At 37.4% G+C, this 16,638-nt stretch overlaps 3 protein-coding genes across 3 annotated transcripts; 1 reads left to right on the top strand and 2 right to left on the bottom strand.

Annotated features, from left to right (window-relative positions):
- Positions 1–6,120: 6,120 nt before the first annotated feature.
- Positions 6,121–8,108, top strand: LOC129724324 (putative serine protease F56F10.1). Its single transcript, XM_055679084.1, has 2 exons — positions 6,121–7,516; positions 7,585–8,108. The coding sequence occupies exons 1-2, from the start codon at positions 6,424–6,426 to the stop codon at positions 8,004–8,006; spliced, it is 1,515 nt and encodes a 504-aa protein (XP_055535059.1). The 5' UTR covers positions 6,121–6,423; the 3' UTR covers positions 8,007–8,108.
- On the bottom strand, positions 8,019–10,864 carry LOC129724323 (cilia- and flagella-associated protein 52). Its single transcript, XM_055679083.1, has 7 exons — positions 10,704–10,864; positions 10,282–10,645; positions 10,116–10,219; positions 9,644–10,059; positions 9,409–9,587; positions 8,521–9,349; positions 8,019–8,434 (listed from the first exon to the last, which is right to left on the bottom strand). The coding sequence occupies exons 1-7, from the start codon at positions 10,756–10,758 to the stop codon at positions 8,114–8,116; spliced, it is 2,268 nt and encodes a 755-aa protein (XP_055535058.1). The 5' UTR covers positions 10,759–10,864; the 3' UTR covers positions 8,019–8,113.
- A 518-nt stretch (positions 10,865–11,382) lies between these two features.
- Positions 11,383–16,123, bottom strand: LOC129724322 (myoneurin-like). The gene is made up of 7 exons (XM_055679082.1): positions 16,036–16,123; positions 15,457–15,944; positions 14,348–15,399; positions 14,084–14,291; positions 13,859–14,028; positions 13,656–13,797; positions 11,383–13,596 (listed from the first exon to the last, which is right to left on the bottom strand). The coding sequence occupies exons 2-7, from the start codon at positions 15,613–15,615 to the stop codon at positions 12,796–12,798; spliced, it is 2,532 nt and encodes an 843-aa protein (XP_055535057.1). The 5' UTR covers positions 15,616–15,944; positions 16,036–16,123; the 3' UTR covers positions 11,383–12,795.
- Between the last annotated feature and the right edge of the window lie 515 nt (positions 16,124–16,638).

Raw genomic sequence — 16,638 nt, 5'->3', positions numbered from 1 at the left:
TCCCCCGATCTAGCGTAAGTTGTTGGTTCTAGCACATCATGAGTATCACTTGGATGTCCTACAACTAACTGAAACGATTGCTTCAGTGCATGGGATGCCCGAACAAGTTTTTGCACTGGATTTTTTTTAGCTCGTTGAACGTTCCGTTTTCCGCCAGGTGTTTGCTTGAGCAAATTAAGAGTTTTATTCAAATTTTGTAAGCCTGAGGAGTATGTATCATCACCAGGATTATGTGAAATTGGATGGAAAACAAAATCGCCTCAACTGCCTCTGAAGCGAGCTCATTGTACTTATCATGTAAAGTTGCTGAAACAGCCTATAACTTTTCTTTACGGGTTTTGGCATGCATATTCCAAGGGTTGCAATTCCAAGTGCCATACTGCGTAGCAACGGCCGTAACGGTTAGCTTGTTTGTCGGAAATATTTTTTGGTTTTGGTACATCAGAGAACCTTAAACCTTTAAAACACTATTACTAAACCAACACTAGTGATTGAATTATCAAAACTGTGAGCTTTGGTTTACAATATTTTGTTCACAACTGACGCTAATTTCCACAATTGAAGAATCAGAGCAGGAACGTTCTTCAGCAACTCTCGGCTTCTATAAAGCGAGTATCACGTCAACATTTTCCTATACAACCTCCTTCTTTGACCTACATTCGGATGCGGCCGGCGCTGGTATTGCCTAAAACAACAGATTAAGGTCACCAGTGTTTACCCAATCCGCACGAGAGTCACAAATGAAGAAGGGCTTTTTTGTTACAATTGTCACCTGAATGTTTTCAAAATAATATGGAAACAGTTTTTGTAATCGAGTAACCATTACTTTTTATAGAAAAAAAATTGTGCGAATTTTCTCACGAAAGACACGAAAGCAATGATTTTAAAACAAACTTACATTTTTCTGTCTCCATGATAATTGAACTACAATATATTTATTTTTCTCTGAAGAGTCACAGACGAAATTATTTTTCTTTAGAAACAAAAGAGTTTTCTCCACTAAGTAGTCACGGTGATAATTTAAAGTACGAGTGGCATTTTGTCTTAGAATAGTCACCAAGTCATTAAGAGGTACGGGTAAATTTGTCTTGTAAATTGGTGACGAGAGTTTCCTTAATTAGTCACTGTGACTCTCATAAGAAAACATATGTCAGAAATTTTGTTTAAGAGAATATGCGACCTTTTTAAAAAAATATAAGTTATTAACATTGTCACAGTGATTTTGGTAGTCGTCTTTTTTGGTTTAAAGGAATATCAGTAAAAGTAAACATCGAGCTTTGTCGTACAAATGTTACTATTTAGTCATCGTGAATTTTTTAAGGAAATATATGTCAAATGTTGTTGGAAAAGAATATGTGATCTTTTTCAATCTAGTAACAAAGGAAGGATTACTTCATTTTAATAAAGTCACATATGTATTAAACTAACGGTCGATTAGTATTTTCTCACTAGGGACCTCTTATGAATTGATTTTTCGACGAATACAGATAAGATCTATAATCGTTTTCAAGAAGAATGCATGTTTTTTTTTACGGAAGTCACCAAGAATAATTGGTGACGAACACCTAGAATTCGTTGGCTACATGGAGACGATGATTGCTAAAATCGGTAAAAGTATATATTATAAAATTGAATCGAAAAAAATTCCATCGAAAATGTTCATATATTTTGTAACTAGACTATAGCAAGACTCACAAATGTACAGACATTTGCGCAAAGAGAGCAACAAATTTAATTTTTCGTGTTTCTAATATATTCAAAATTTTACGAATGCTATCTAGAACCTTATTCTTCTGAGGGTGCATGAAAATTTTAAGGGGTAGACGATTTACTTTCACAACGAAAATGGGATTGCATGTGCAAATAGCATTTATCGCATTTTTTAAACTTGTTGAATGTTATTGTTAATATGTACACATCGGTGAAATGAAAAAGAAAATACAATTGCAATGTTCGAGAGTTGGTCACGAATAAATAATTTTATTTTGGAACTTTGTCACGGAAAATATTCATGAATGTATTGATGAAAACACCACTCGCAGTGACAATCTAGAAAAATAGAAACGCTTCTGGTTTCTCCTATAAATATAACCAAGTTGAAAATATTTAAATGTAGAATATTTATAACAAACCACTTTGTGACAAGTGCCAAAAGTTTGTATAAGGCTCTAAACCCCGCCTTTTCGACGCTTTTTCAGCATTCCTGACCATTTACAGAACATATTCTTCATACGAAAAAGAATCTTCTCTCAAAGGTCACCAACATCCCAAGAAACAATTTGGAAGCTGTTATGAGAGCAAATATGGAACAAAAGCAGTGTTGAAGCAATCGATGCTGAATAAACAACACGTTGAACTATTTGTTGAACAAATGTTGCAGCATTTTTTGGTCATGTACTTATTCAACAGTGGAACTCTAGCTTAACAGAAGTTGTTCAAACGTTTGCAAGTGATTACCAGCAGCACTAATAAATATGTGCAGCGTTGGAGCGCTTTAAAGGTCTCTTTTTATCAGTGGTGTTCTCGCCCAATAAAAACTATTTGAACGTTTCAAACGGCAACTCCCCAAATACTATTCTGCACGTGTTGTTCAAATGCTGCATACTTGCGTTTGAAGTCTTTCAAAGAGCAATTCTTTAGCTCTTATAGACGCGAACGCTAGATCACCGGTTTTATAAAACATCCTTCTGAACGCGTCGTATAGTTGATTTATTGCAGTATAAACATTTTTTTAAACCACTAAAAGATTTAGCAACTTGTGTACTTTCAAATCAACGTCAGTAATGCCCCGAAAGATTTTTTTTTACTTTTGGAAACTGAAGAACTCTATGAAAATTTGAACAGCATTTTACAATTATTGAATAACTTTGATTAGACAACAGTCGAACAACAACCGAAATGGGAAATAGAAAATTTCTGTTCAATGGTTGAAATTTTCCGGCACACAGTTGTCTAGAAACGGCGAAGAGGGTTTTAAACAACAACATCAGAACACTTGTCAAACCAGCGTTGAATAATTCATCGCAAAAAATTTATTAGACTACTGTTCTGTATGTGTTCGCCCTGTCGAACATTGCAGGGTGTGAAAGAATTCACTAGCATTTTGTAGTCGGTGCCCCATGTTACCAGCATTTCCATGGAAGTACACAATCGTTGGAACGTATCGACCTTTGTCTCCGGGATGCCGAATCCAGAACGAGTGTAGCGACACTCCGTCTGCTGTTTTTAGATGTAAAGTTTCATCGCAAAAAATTTATTAGGCTACTGTTCTGTATGTGTTCGACCTGTCGAAAAAAATATCAATGAAACATTTGCTAAGCCGTTGCTCGACTGTTGAAATGCTCTTGTTAAATGCTTGTTTAACCTTGTTTAATAATAGTGTTTACAAACCTTTGTTTCGCGCATTAGAACATACTTATGCAACTCACGCTGAATAGTAGCGCAAAAAAAGGTTTAATCGACATTAATTCAGCTCTTTTATCACAAAAAAATGCAAACATGGAGCTCGAATTGTTTGTTGAAATTATTTTTATTAGCTTTATTAGTTTTTTACTTGTGGAAATGGTATGGGTGATTTTTTAATTTGTATTAAAAGGCAACAAAAACTACCTTTTGCTGGGCTTCTGTTAAGACTCGACTTGCGATCCATTGCTTGGCTGCCATCGATGAATGCATGTGAGCTAATCTTTAATATGACCTGTGCAGTGTGTAAAGTGAATATGCTTTTAAACGTTCTGATCTAATAAATGTTGAACAGGCATTGTATAATTGCTGGAATATAAGCTTCTTGCACGCTGCAGTTGCTGCTCGCAAACAATGGTTATGTCAAATCAACCGGCACGCTTTGTTTAGAAGTGCGTGCAAGAAGCTTATATTCCAGCAGTTATACAATGCGTGTTCAACATTTATTAGATCATAATGTTTAGAAGCATATTCACTTTTAACACAGCACACGTCATATTACAGATTAGCTCACATGCATTCATCGATGGCAGCCAAGCAATGGATTGCAAGTTCGAATCTCATCAGGGACCCAAGAAAAAAGATGGTTTTAAAAAAAGGGTGGCGTGAGACTATGTTGCCTTCCGATATAAATTAAAATTTACCGGTAATATTTCCAAGTAGAAAAACTAATAAAGTGAATTATAATAAAAAATATTACCACAAATAAATATGGTTCAACTAATTTCTTCGAACTTTATTTTTACATTTTGTTTGTGCTAAAATAGCTGAATAAATATCGACTAAACGTTTTTTCCACGCTACTATCCAGCGTGAGCTGCATAAGTATATTCTAATACGCGAAACAAACGTTTTTAATCATTATTATTTAACACGCATTTAACAAGAGCATTTCAACAGTCGAGCAAAGGTTAACAAATATTTAATAAATGTTTTATTCGAACACAGGTCGAACACATAGAGAACAGTAGGCTAATAAATGTTTTCTGGTGCATCTGTTTTGGTTTAACCAGTGTTGAATACAATATTCTGCTGTTGTTGCTCAAAACCCTCTTCGCCATTCCTAAACAACTGTGTGTCGGATAATTTCTCCAAATTTAACTGAACAACCATTTAACAGAAGTTTTTTATTTTCCATTTCGGTTATTGTTCAACTGTAGCCTAATAAAAGTGATCGAGTAAACGTTTAGGCAACAATAATTGTTACTTGGGATGTCATTTGTGCGGACTGGGTACACATTGAGGATGCATATTGGTCTCAAGCATCATCTATTGGTTCTCTGTGTAATCACTGCTGATCTAGCAATAACGGAGTAGCAACCGCGGGCGGTCAATCATGCTCATGTTCATGCTCATCACTCCACTCACGATATGACGAAATCGTCACTTCTCTAATCTCACATAGTGCGATATTTTCTTGCAGGCGCTCAATGCTTCTGTTCTCCATGGTGCACGCAAGAAACCGTTGCACAGTGGTCCAAAAAGGCAAAAAGTGGAACTTAATTCCATCTTCGGAACAAGTGTTTGTATGAATGACCTGCATAATCGCTAATTGTAAAAAAGTATGAAAAGTTTACTATACTAAAAATAAAAAAATCAACGTTTATGTGTTAAGAGATAGAAGAATAGTTCATTCAGTAAAGTTGTAGAACATTTAAAAGTATGAAACTTTGTTGAACAAATGAAAACCCTATCTTCTTTCGGTACAAAGTTATAAAGTATACTACATGAAACTGACTTAAAAGATAGTTTTTTGTACTTAACTTTTGTTAGTTGCATTTTACACGAAAGTATTGTTCGGAGGAATTGTTAGGACATACAAAACATACATTTTTGCCAAAAGACATATATCTCCAGGACTTTTCCTTACAAAGTTATATCATATTTTAGCTTATTTTTTCGATAACTTCAAGAACGTATAGGTTAAAAGGGGGCAAGTCATCAAGGAATCATGATGTCAATACTATTTCTAGAAGTTAAGCTGAAGTACTGTAAACTCCTTAAGGTTCCTTTTGTCCCAATCAACCCATATTGGAGTACGGCGAGCATATGTTACAGTAAGTTTTCATATATCCAACATACTAACTTTTTTGTGTTAGGAGATAGAGTAATGGTTAATTTGGCAAAGTTTTAGAGCGTGCAAAAATATGAAACTTTGCTGAACAAATAAAATTCCTATCTTCATTGGGTACAGAGTTACAGCGTGCTGAATAAACTATTCTATCTCTTAACACATAAAAGTTATTTTTTTTATTTTTAGTATAGTAAACTTCTCATACTTTTTGACAATTTACGATTGTGCGGGTCATTCATACAAACAATTGTTCCGAAGCTAGGATAAAAGTGAAAGGCGCTATGGAATTAAGTTCCACTGAACACGAATTAATTTAACTATAAACCTAATTCTAACTACCATTCTTCTTGATTTATTATAGTCTGGCTTTTGCTGCATCATCAACGTTGAATCTGATTGTTTATGTTATTAATAAACTTTCGTAGCACAACGGTTTATATTAAAATATACTTTAATTCGATTTAAATCAAATAACCAAACATGGGATTTTCCAAAACATTTTTTTTTCCTCATCTATTTTCCAAAACATTATCTGCACTTTATTTCAGTGTGGTTTTGTTTGGAATGCCGACCCACGAGTGGGCCACGACTTCGCGTTCGCACTCGCACTTGGGCTTGATCGGTGGGCTTCGTTAATCCTTATCGAACGACGTCGGTTCGGTTTCTGTTCGGTTAATTTTGAAATAACAATGGTTGGTGGAATTGTATTATAATATTTACTCGCATTATACTAGTGAATCGTGCTTATTAAAACAACAATCAACGCTTATAAAAATAGGGTCAACGTTTTACTATATGCGGCGTTATCTGAGGAGAAAAATCTAACGTTTACTCGTCAGTTGATACTTTTGGTGAAATAGTCGGTTTCATTACGTCTTCTTGTTAAAATGTTTGTAAAAGACGGGCTGTTTGTGCTTACAATTTTTGTGATTCTCACTCACAGTCCCGTAAAGTGCATTAGGCATTTTTGGAGAGGCAAGCATTTCTCAGCCGATAGTCCATCGCGCCACAAAATTTTGTTCCAGGGGACCAATAAAGATGTCCAAACATTGTGGTTCGAACAGCTATTGGATCACAATGATCCGTCTAATTCGGCAACATGGCAACAACGGTATTATTTGAATGATCAATATTTTAATACATCAGCCGGTAATGGACCGGTATTTTTGATGATCGGCGGCGAAGGAGAGGCTACTGCCCGTTGGATGACTGAAGGAGCTTGGATCCATTATGCTAAAGAGCATGGGGCGTTGTGTTTTCAGCTTGAACACAGATTCTACGGAAAAAGTCATCCCACTGAAGATCTGGCAACGGAGAATCTTGCTTTTCTAACATCGGAACAGGCTCTAGCAGATTTGGCCTATTTTATAGAAGCTATGAATGAGAAATTTCAACTGAGCTCGAGAAATCTTTGGATTGCTTTCGGTGGATCCTATCCGGGATCTCTAGCGGCTTGGTTAAGAGAAAAATATCCCCATTTAGTGCATGGCGCTATCAGTAGCAGTGGTCCTTTATTGGCTAAAATTGATTTCATTGAGTATTTCCAAGTGGTGGTGGACTCACTGGGGCGCTATTCAAAGCAATGCGTTCAGGACGTGCAAAGTGCAATGACTCAGGTCGAAACAATGTTGAAACACATGATTGGCCAGAGAAGCCTTAGTGAGAAGTTTATGTTGTGTGATCCAGTAGAGAAATCCATAAGCAATCCACTTGATATCGCCAGTTTGTTTGAGGCGATTGCTTCCAACTTCGCTGGTGTTGTACAGTATAACAAGGACAACAGTCCCCACGCTAAAATTACTATCGATCAGGTGTGCGATGTGATGACCAACCAAACCATTGGGGCTCCTGTTTCACGCTTAGCTAAGGTCAACGAAATGGTTATGAAGCAAGACGATCAAAAGTGTCTAGATTACGTGTACGACAAAACAGTTCAGCAAATGCAAAATATTTCCTGGGACGCAGAAGTTGCGAGTGGAGGTTGGTACTCGAGTTGAAAAAAAATAATTAATTTCATTTTTTTTTAAATTTTTGTCTTGTGTTTTTAGCTCGCCAGTGGACCTATCAGACTTGCAACGAGTTTGGATTCTACCAAACATCGGATCAGCCAGAATCGGTGTTTGGGAACAGATTCCCCGTGGAGTTTTTCGTGCGCCAGTGCGCCGACATCTATGGGCAGAAGTTCAACACTAAAACATTGAACCGAGCTGTGTACAGAACAAATACCAATTACGGAGCGCTCAATCCGGCGACAACGAATGTATTGTATGTGCACGGTTCCATCGATCCCTGGCACCGGTTGGGTTTAACAGAAAGCAACGATATCCACATACCAACAATATTCATAGATGGAACGGCTCACTGTGCCAACATGTACGAACCTAAGGAGGATGATTTTCCGCAACTGAAAGCCGCACGGGTCGAAATCAATGCGTACATAGGAAATTTACTCCAGTTAAGCTCAGATTAAAATGTTCCAAAGATTTGTTTATTATAATGCATGACTTGTAACCTCTCTTCACAATTAAAAACCTTGTAGCAAAATAAATTTTCGTTGTCACAGTAGTTAAAAGTTAGTTATTCAAGTATATGAGATTTTTGTGAGTGAACAGACCGCGTTTCTAGCAAATCCTGCTGCTGAGGGTCATCGGCTAGGGTAGCAGCATCCACGCTTGGATCAACAGTTGGCTGAACGGACATATCCACTTTAGGGCATCGTGCAATCTGACTGGAATGGGTGGAACGCGCAGATTCGATTTCACGAACATTTTCATTGGATTTTTTGCCTACTACTGGTGGAGTGAATGACTGCTTAGTCTTGGTCATACTATCAGCGGTTCCCTTCCGATTGTTGGTTTCGAATGTAGCTTTCGGCGGGGACACTTTGATGTGATATTGCTGAAATTATGAAATTGTAATGTTACATGTAAAAGCAACAGAAGATAGTACATTGTTTGTTTGTAATCAAAAATAATCAACCCTACCTCCGGAACTGTCCAAACGAAAATTCCTCCATCTGTGGATCCGGTGACCAAAAACTTCCCGTTCGGACTATACCGTGCGGATGTAATCGCACTAGCGTGACCAATCCCAACCGCTACTTCCATGCCGAGTTGATAGTTCCACAACCGCACAATTTGGTCCGTTCCGGCCGATACAAAAAATTCTCCAGTCATGTTCATGTCAATAGCGTTGATCGGTCCGGACTTCGATCCTTCCACCTCTCGTACTAGACTGCCGTCGAATGATTCCCAATAGCCAATAAGTTTGTCCGAGCCGGCAGTCAATATCTGAACGCCAGTTGGATAGTATTGTGCCGCGATAAATTGGGTGTGAGCGAAGATAACATGTTTGCGTGTCAATCGAATCAAATCCCAAATCACGCACGATCCGTCGCGCGAAGCAGAAACCACTTCGGTATCGAAGCTGTTAATGTGAACGGATTCGATAGGTCCGTAGTGCTCCTTCAGAACACCAATCATGCTCTGGACATATGGTTCAATTTTCCAGACGCGTACTTGTCCTTCGATACCTCCGCTGACCAACATTTTACCGTTGCTCGTCACAGCGACCGACGAGCAGCCCTTGTTATGAGCGTTTGGTATGGCATAAATCAGCTTGCCCGTCAGCGGAGTGAATGCCCGGATTACTCCATCGTTCCAGGCTGAAATGATACTCTTACCATCGCGGCTGAACACGATCGAGGAGGAAGCAAAATTCGGAACCACGATGCGTAGCAGTTCCTGCATTCGTGACGTGGACCAAATGCGGATCGATTCGTGACTCGAGGTAGCGAATACCAATGAAAAGTTGCTGGAAAACAAAGAATTCCTTTAGCAATACCACACCCTTGAACGCTAACGTATACTAACTATGGAAATGCAATGTCGTAGACGGCGTTGGTGTGGCATGTTTTCAACAGTCTCAAGCTAGAACCGAAACAATGAAGCTCCAGGGAGTAAATTTCACAACCATCCGTACCGATCAGCAGTGTGCACTGCTTAACTATTTGGAGAGAAGTTATAACGCCTCCAACTTTGGTCGATTGAATCTGAAACGTATCGTTAATCGTCACTAATATTGGAAGCGTAAAAACGATTCTTTTACCGATTTAAACTGCGGCCAGGTAGGGCTGTTATAGTTTTTAAAGCTCACATTCCTCTCCTGTACCATATCTATAGTTCCGTCACCGGCACCTATAATCAATTTTCCGTCGGGTAATATCAACAGATCCCGTACTCCGTAGTGATACTTTTCGCAATCTTTTCCGAGCGGTTTTCTCGGGTTGTGTTTTCCGAAACACCCTAAAAGTACTGGCACTTTTTCCTGTGCAGGTGCACTCGGATTAGTGCTTACATTAAGTCCAATTTTGACAACATCTCCACTCATTGTTCCCACATACAGAATGTTATCGTCCTCAGTTATACGCATACCTGTAAATTCTCGACGCAGTTTTCCGACAGCCACATCCTGAACGTTTAATCGTTTTCTGTCTCGATCAACGTGCCATACACGCAGGTTCTCTGAAATTGAATCGATCGATCGATTGCAGTATGGAAGTCAGAACAAGAATACTCACGATCTCCCCCTGAAACAAAAGTTGTCCAGCGTTTATTCAGTGCGCAAACCTTCGTTGCATCACCGGTCGTTTCTTTAGTTGCAATAGTACCACAAATCGCCATACTAAAAGCATCCCTTTCGCTGAGCAAATACTAATTGAATACGAGGCACCGAAAAGTACTTACTTCTGCTCGATATCCCACACAATTATCGACCCACAGTCCTTACCACCCAAACTGAGCAGATACTGTTCATTGCATGAGAAACACAATGATTGTACCTTAACTCGATGCAGTTCGTAGCGGGAAATCTCCTTTCGGCTTTGCCAATCCCAAATTATAACATACGCTCGAAACCCCATATGGTTTGTCTGGCCTGAGGCGACCATCTTCCCATTTGGTGAAATGTCAACCGTCGATATTGTGTTTGTGTGTCCCCGCAGGAAGCTCTGCCGGTTGGACTCCAACTCGTACACGGATATTTCGTTGCCGAGCGGAAATACCAAATGTTTCCCATCCGGATGAATTCGTAGACCTGCAATAACGTGGCCTACGGTAGGAAAAATTTAGTTAAACAAGATGTGCAATCATTACTGAACCATTCCTACCATCAAAGCCGATGATTGCTGCTGGTTCTAAATTGATGACTTCCTGAGATGCCATTGATTTGCATACGGATTTTTATCAATTTTTTAAAAGATTTTTAAAATTAGTGACTTCTTTTTGTGAACAAAACTGGCAGCTTGTTTGCATTTACTAAGCATAGCAACAAATATGTGCTAGGATACCGGCGTCTGATATAGCAACGGATTCGTGCTCAAGATACCATGTTTTTCAGCCATGCGCTCAGGCATGGCCATATTCAACCACGTGTTGGTTGCAATAATGCTTGATTATTAGTGGAGCGAGAGTTTGAGAATAGAGCAAAAAGAAATTTTATTTTGATAAAAAAAAAACACTACGAAATGGCGGACCAATCCACCATTTTTTTTCGTACCACTAACACAGTAGAAATAACAATTTGTAAAATTTGTGAAGCATAAAACTTTTGTATAATTTGATGAAAAAATAAGGGTTAGGTATTAATACATACTAGAGAATTTTAGAACCCCCTCACATGTTCGCTGTTCGTGGGGATTCAAGTGTAGTCTGTGTCTAGACGTTTGTCACTGTAAGAAGAGAGATCTATAGTTTTGTTTCCCCATATACATTTATTGCGCTTTAGTTGATTTTCAACCGTTTATTATTCAGAAAGAAATACGTAGGTATGTTGAACGTTTTTGCAGTGATTGAAATGCACTTAATTGAACACACAATAGGTATAACAGTAATAATGAAGATATTTCGATAATAAATTTAATAGTTTTGTAAATATCTCGAGTTTCTTGAGTATTAAAAATAACATAAGATTAATCTCTGTATTGCATTTTTTTGTTGTCAGATGGTTTTGTAACTTTTTCATGCTTTTTGAGTATTGAAAAGCACATAAGATAAATCCCTGTTTCGTATTGCTTATTTCAAAATATACTGCATGAACTCTTTTCTTTTGGGATCATAAAAATCATTACCCGAAAACCATTAAAAACCTTGTCCTATTATAAACTTATTACCTGTATGAATCTCTTAAGTTAATAGTTTTGGACTTATTTTCATCGTATACGTTTGTTATGAATATATTTTTCTAATCTCCTGGTCAGTTTTGCTTTAAGTATTAAATTTCAAATAAATAAATAAAATAGGTACCTGCTTATCATAGTATAACATAGCTAAAACCGAAAGGATGTTCGAAAGAAACGCGTGGAATAGGAAAAATAATGCAATCACAGTATAATAGTTTGTGGAAATAGTTGTAATAACAGCTGATTATTTGAGACTCGTGCTATTTGAAATCTAGTTTTCGGCATTAAAAAGTCTGTCGTAATATCACCTTATTGCTTGTATGAATGTTTTGAATGAATAGTTTTGGACTTATTTTCATCGTATACATTTGTTAGGAATGCATTTTTCTAGCCTCGTGAACAGTTTTGCCTTAAATATAAACTTTTAAATGAATAAATAAAATACTTGTTTATCATAATACCTACGACATAACTCAAAGGAAACGAATGGATAAGAATAAAGCAATGCAATCACAGTAGAATAGTTTGTGCGAATAGTTGTAACAACAGCTGATTGTTTTAAACTCGTGCTACTCGAAATCTAGTTTCGGAGATCGAAAACCTTGCGTAATATCAACTTATCACTTGTATAAATCTCTTAGTAATATTTTTGGACTTATTGTCACCGTGTATGTTTTTTATGAATGCATTATTCTAATCTCGTGAACATGAAATGAATAAATAAAGTATTTGCTTAGCACAATACTACATAATTCAAAAGGAAATAATGTTAGAAAGTTGTTAGAAAATAAGGCAATCACAGTTTAATAGGTTGCGAAAAAAGTTATCATAATAACAGCAGCTTATTCGGGAGACATGCCACTCTAGCTTTGAACAATAAAAATCATGTCGTAATAACAACTTCTCACTTGTATGAATCTCTTAAGTTGATTGTTTTGAACCTATTTTAATTGTATACGTTTTGTAAAAATTCATTTGTCTTATCTCCTGGACAGTTTCAATATAAACTAATCATAAAATAACATAGCTCAAAAGGAAGCGATGCTAGAACGCGTAGATTGAAAAAAAATGAACTCACAACTTAATAGTCTGTGAAATAAAGAACGGGTTCTTTCGCACTATAATCAATAACTGTATTAAAAGATAATGTATTAACTACTTGTGAGCCTTCTGGTAGACCAACACAAATAGCTGGCTGGTTCATTTGCTGGACCAGCATTTGGTTCTCCGTATACCCAAAGTCCACATTAAAACTTGTAAAGTTCGGTAACTGGATACATTCGTTTGTATCAAAAAAGTTGTTGATTTGTTCATTCTCCTGGACACACATTGGATTTTGTAATACATACACAGAACTCATATCGAAACTAGTGGCATCAGCTAGATTAGAACTAATCACTGATTCGATCGATGTTGCGTTTTGTGCAGTACTCATATCGAAACTATTGACAGTCGCTATATTAGAATTAATCAGCGATTCAATTTGGGAATCTATCAGCTGCTCCATCGGACCTGACGTTGGATTTTGTGTAGATCTCGTGTGGAAACTAGTAGCATTAGTTAGATCCGAGCAAATTGATTCGATTTGAAAATCTACCAGCTGGCTTACCGGAGCTGTCGTTGGATTTTGTGCTGATCTCATGTCGAAACCAGTAGCCTCAGTTGTATTTGAACTAATCGTCGATGTGATTTGGGAATTAACAGTATGCTCTACCGGGGTTGGCGTTAGATTTTGTGCATCGCTCTCTAAGCTTGAGTCAAAACTAGCTGCCTCCGCCGGTGTTGTACTTTCAGTCGGACCAATGCAATTTTCAACATGTTTCATTCTCTGAGCTCTATTCGGGAAAACAGTTTCACATTTCCGACACATCTGAATGCGTTTCTGTAAAATCAAGCATAATAAACATTCCATTACTCGTAACATCAGCTACCAACGCTTACCCTGGTGGCTCTGATTGTTCCCAACAATTGGCCCGGTATAGGCTTAACCCGCGCGTTACTCTTTTTACCATGCTTAATGAACATATGTTTGTTGTAGAATTGATGATTTCGATGGTCTCTGTTACAGCATACATAGTCGTCTCTGCAAGAAAAACACGTCGTATTAGGCAAATACTATAATTAAAATATACGGCTCATCGTACATGTATGTTATGCAAACGTGACTGGCCATGAGCTCAGCTGTTGAGAATACCTCTAAACATGTGCCGCATTCGCATTCTTGAGGATTTGTGTGGCGTAACTTGTGCTGATCCAGTTTGTCCTGACCTTCCAGCGGCAGAACGCAAATGTCACACACAAAACGTACCTGTATCTGAAGTATACAAATATTAGTGATTTATACCAAAAGCATAATTAAATGGATTAACTCCATGAATATGCTCAACATGATCAAACATTTTGCCTCTATTTTCGAAGGCGGCAGTGCAATACTCGCAGGGAACTCGCAATCCATCATGTATTGTCATGCGGTGCTTCCGAAGATCACTGTCTGTTTTGTAGCGTTTGTCGCACATCTTACATGGATACTCGTAAACATCTTTGTGGTGCCTAAGGTGGGATCTTAAAATATCTTTTCTGAAAAAAGCAAGTAAGTCAAACAAAGGTCTCATAAAAAATATCAAAAATGTTACCTTCGAAAGCTAAGCCCACATATCTCGCAAGGGTAATTGCGCTGGGCATTATGGGAAAACCGAATATGCAAGTTTAGGTCAATTTTTGTGTTGTAAGTTTTTTTACAATATCGGCAATTGTAGCTGTGCTGTTTCTTGTGACGCTCCACGTGGTATTTCAACTCAGTCTGCGTAGCGCACCGCTTGCCGCAAATTTCGCAAACAAACGGACAGTGAGCCTGGTGAAAGTGGCGGAAGCGAATCTGACGACACGAGAATGATTTTGCGCAACCCGCACTTCTGCAAAAATAAATTTGCGCGTCCGTGGTGTCTTTCGGGTTGTCATGGGTTGCTTGGTGTTTGATGAAAACGGTGTCATAGCGAGTGGCAAACGAACACTCGGAGCACTTCAATGGCGGATCTGTTTTCGGGGAGTACGGCTTTTTAACTCTTTTCGCTGGTGGATCTGCTTCGATGGTTCCGTTTTTATCTGCACATTTTGCTGGTGGATTTACTGCACCTGTCGCGATTGAATCCATGCTAGACGTCGAGTCCAAATCGGTGGATTTTCGCTTGGCAATTTTACAAGTTCTTTTGTTTGCTGCTTGTTTGTTGGTAGATTTTCTATTTTTTCTTTTAACTTCAATCTGTGCTTCTTTTGCTGCCCCTTCGTTGGTGTCATGGTCTTCATCACACACGAGTTCATTAATTTGTGGTAAATCATCGGCTGTAACTAACTCTGTACAAGCTTTAAATTTGTTGAAATCCGTCAGTTTTTCGTCATTTCCATTTTCTGTGAGCGAGGCTATATCGTACAGCGAAAATTCAGCTAATAAATCCTTAAGTTTAATTTTTTCAGTTGAACAAAGTTGTAAGTTTTTAATCAGTATTCCCAATTGTGTGCCTCTATGCTTAAATAGGTCTCTAATTGGCCTTTCATTGCGAAGTTTCAATTCCACTAACGCACTTATCAGAAGATTCGTAGTATTTAATTTTGTTCGAAATCTGGCAAATTCTTTTAACGGATCCAAACAGCCCGCACAAATCAATTGTGGCATTAGGTTGTTGTTGTCCTATCAGAAAGCTGAATAAATTCCAACATATAATTACACTATTTAATGGGCACTTACCTCTGGTATAATAAAAGTAACCGCCGCGAGGAATTCGCGAATAGTGCCATCAAACAGCTCATCCTTTGTATCCAGTGAAATCATTTTTTTGCGAGCAGTGTTAGGTTTGAAACAAATCCAGCAAACATCGGGAAATCTTTCCAGGCTGAACACAACCATTTTTGTTTTCAGCAGTAGTGATTGTTATTTGTCATTCAGTGAAAACTTCGAGTGAATTATTATCGAATTTCCAGCTCACTTTCTAATTTTCCCTTGCACGCTGTGTGGACGGCGATCGTTTGTGGGGTAACGGTTTATTTGGTGTATACGTGTTTTGACGTTTCACAACACTTGTTGCGCGCAGGAAGTATCATTTAAAAATTGCGTAACATATTTCGCTCACAGAGCTTCTGCTAATTGGCACTTTTATAGTTGGATTCCTAGTACGCCAAAGCACAAAAAATACTCTCGCTTCGCTGATATCACATTTAAACTTTACAGATTTTCATCTATTACGATATCAATACAACCAGAAAAGCAAATAATATTTTCCTACTTCATCCGGAAAGGGTTAACAATTCAATTACCAGTCATACTAACCTTTCTTCGAAACGAAATCTTCTTGATAAACATTATTAAGTAGAAATTTTGCTCATGTTAGACTCACTTTCAAGCAGTGTACTGTCAAGTGAGCAAAAAATCATCAATTTGAAAGATATTTTCCACATTATTTTTTCGTTCATTATTCCAATCCATAATTCTGTTGTTTTCTGTTCGCTTTTTGAAAATTTTCTTAAGTCTTATAACACTTGCGCTGTTTATATTTGATCATGCTTTTCGAAATGATTTTTCTAACCAAATTTAACTTGGAAGGCTTTGAAAAAATCAATTTCCTAAAAATGAAATAAAAATTTTGAAGTTTGAATATTACAAGAAGTTACATGCATTTTAAAATGAGCGATTATGTTTTTACTTTTAACTTGAATCGAATGTTGCTAAAATATTTAGAAATAAAAATTGGATTTCGTGTGAAGAATGCAATAAATAAATTAAGATTTTTTTAACGTCATTTTATTGCGTCTAGTGATGTTTCAATCACATAAGGAAATCCTATAGGCATTCGTGTGATTCAACACCGTTAAGTTTAAAATAAGCGATTGTGACCTCAAGATATTTGAAATTGCAATGTTTAGAATAAGTAAA

Source organism: Wyeomyia smithii, chromosome 2 (assembly GCF_029784165.1).
Source record: "Wyeomyia smithii strain HCP4-BCI-WySm-NY-G18 chromosome 2, ASM2978416v1, whole genome shotgun sequence".
NCBI lineage: Eukaryota > Metazoa > Arthropoda > Insecta > Diptera > Culicidae > Wyeomyia > Wyeomyia smithii.
This window is presented reverse-complemented; position numbering and strand designations above follow the sequence as displayed.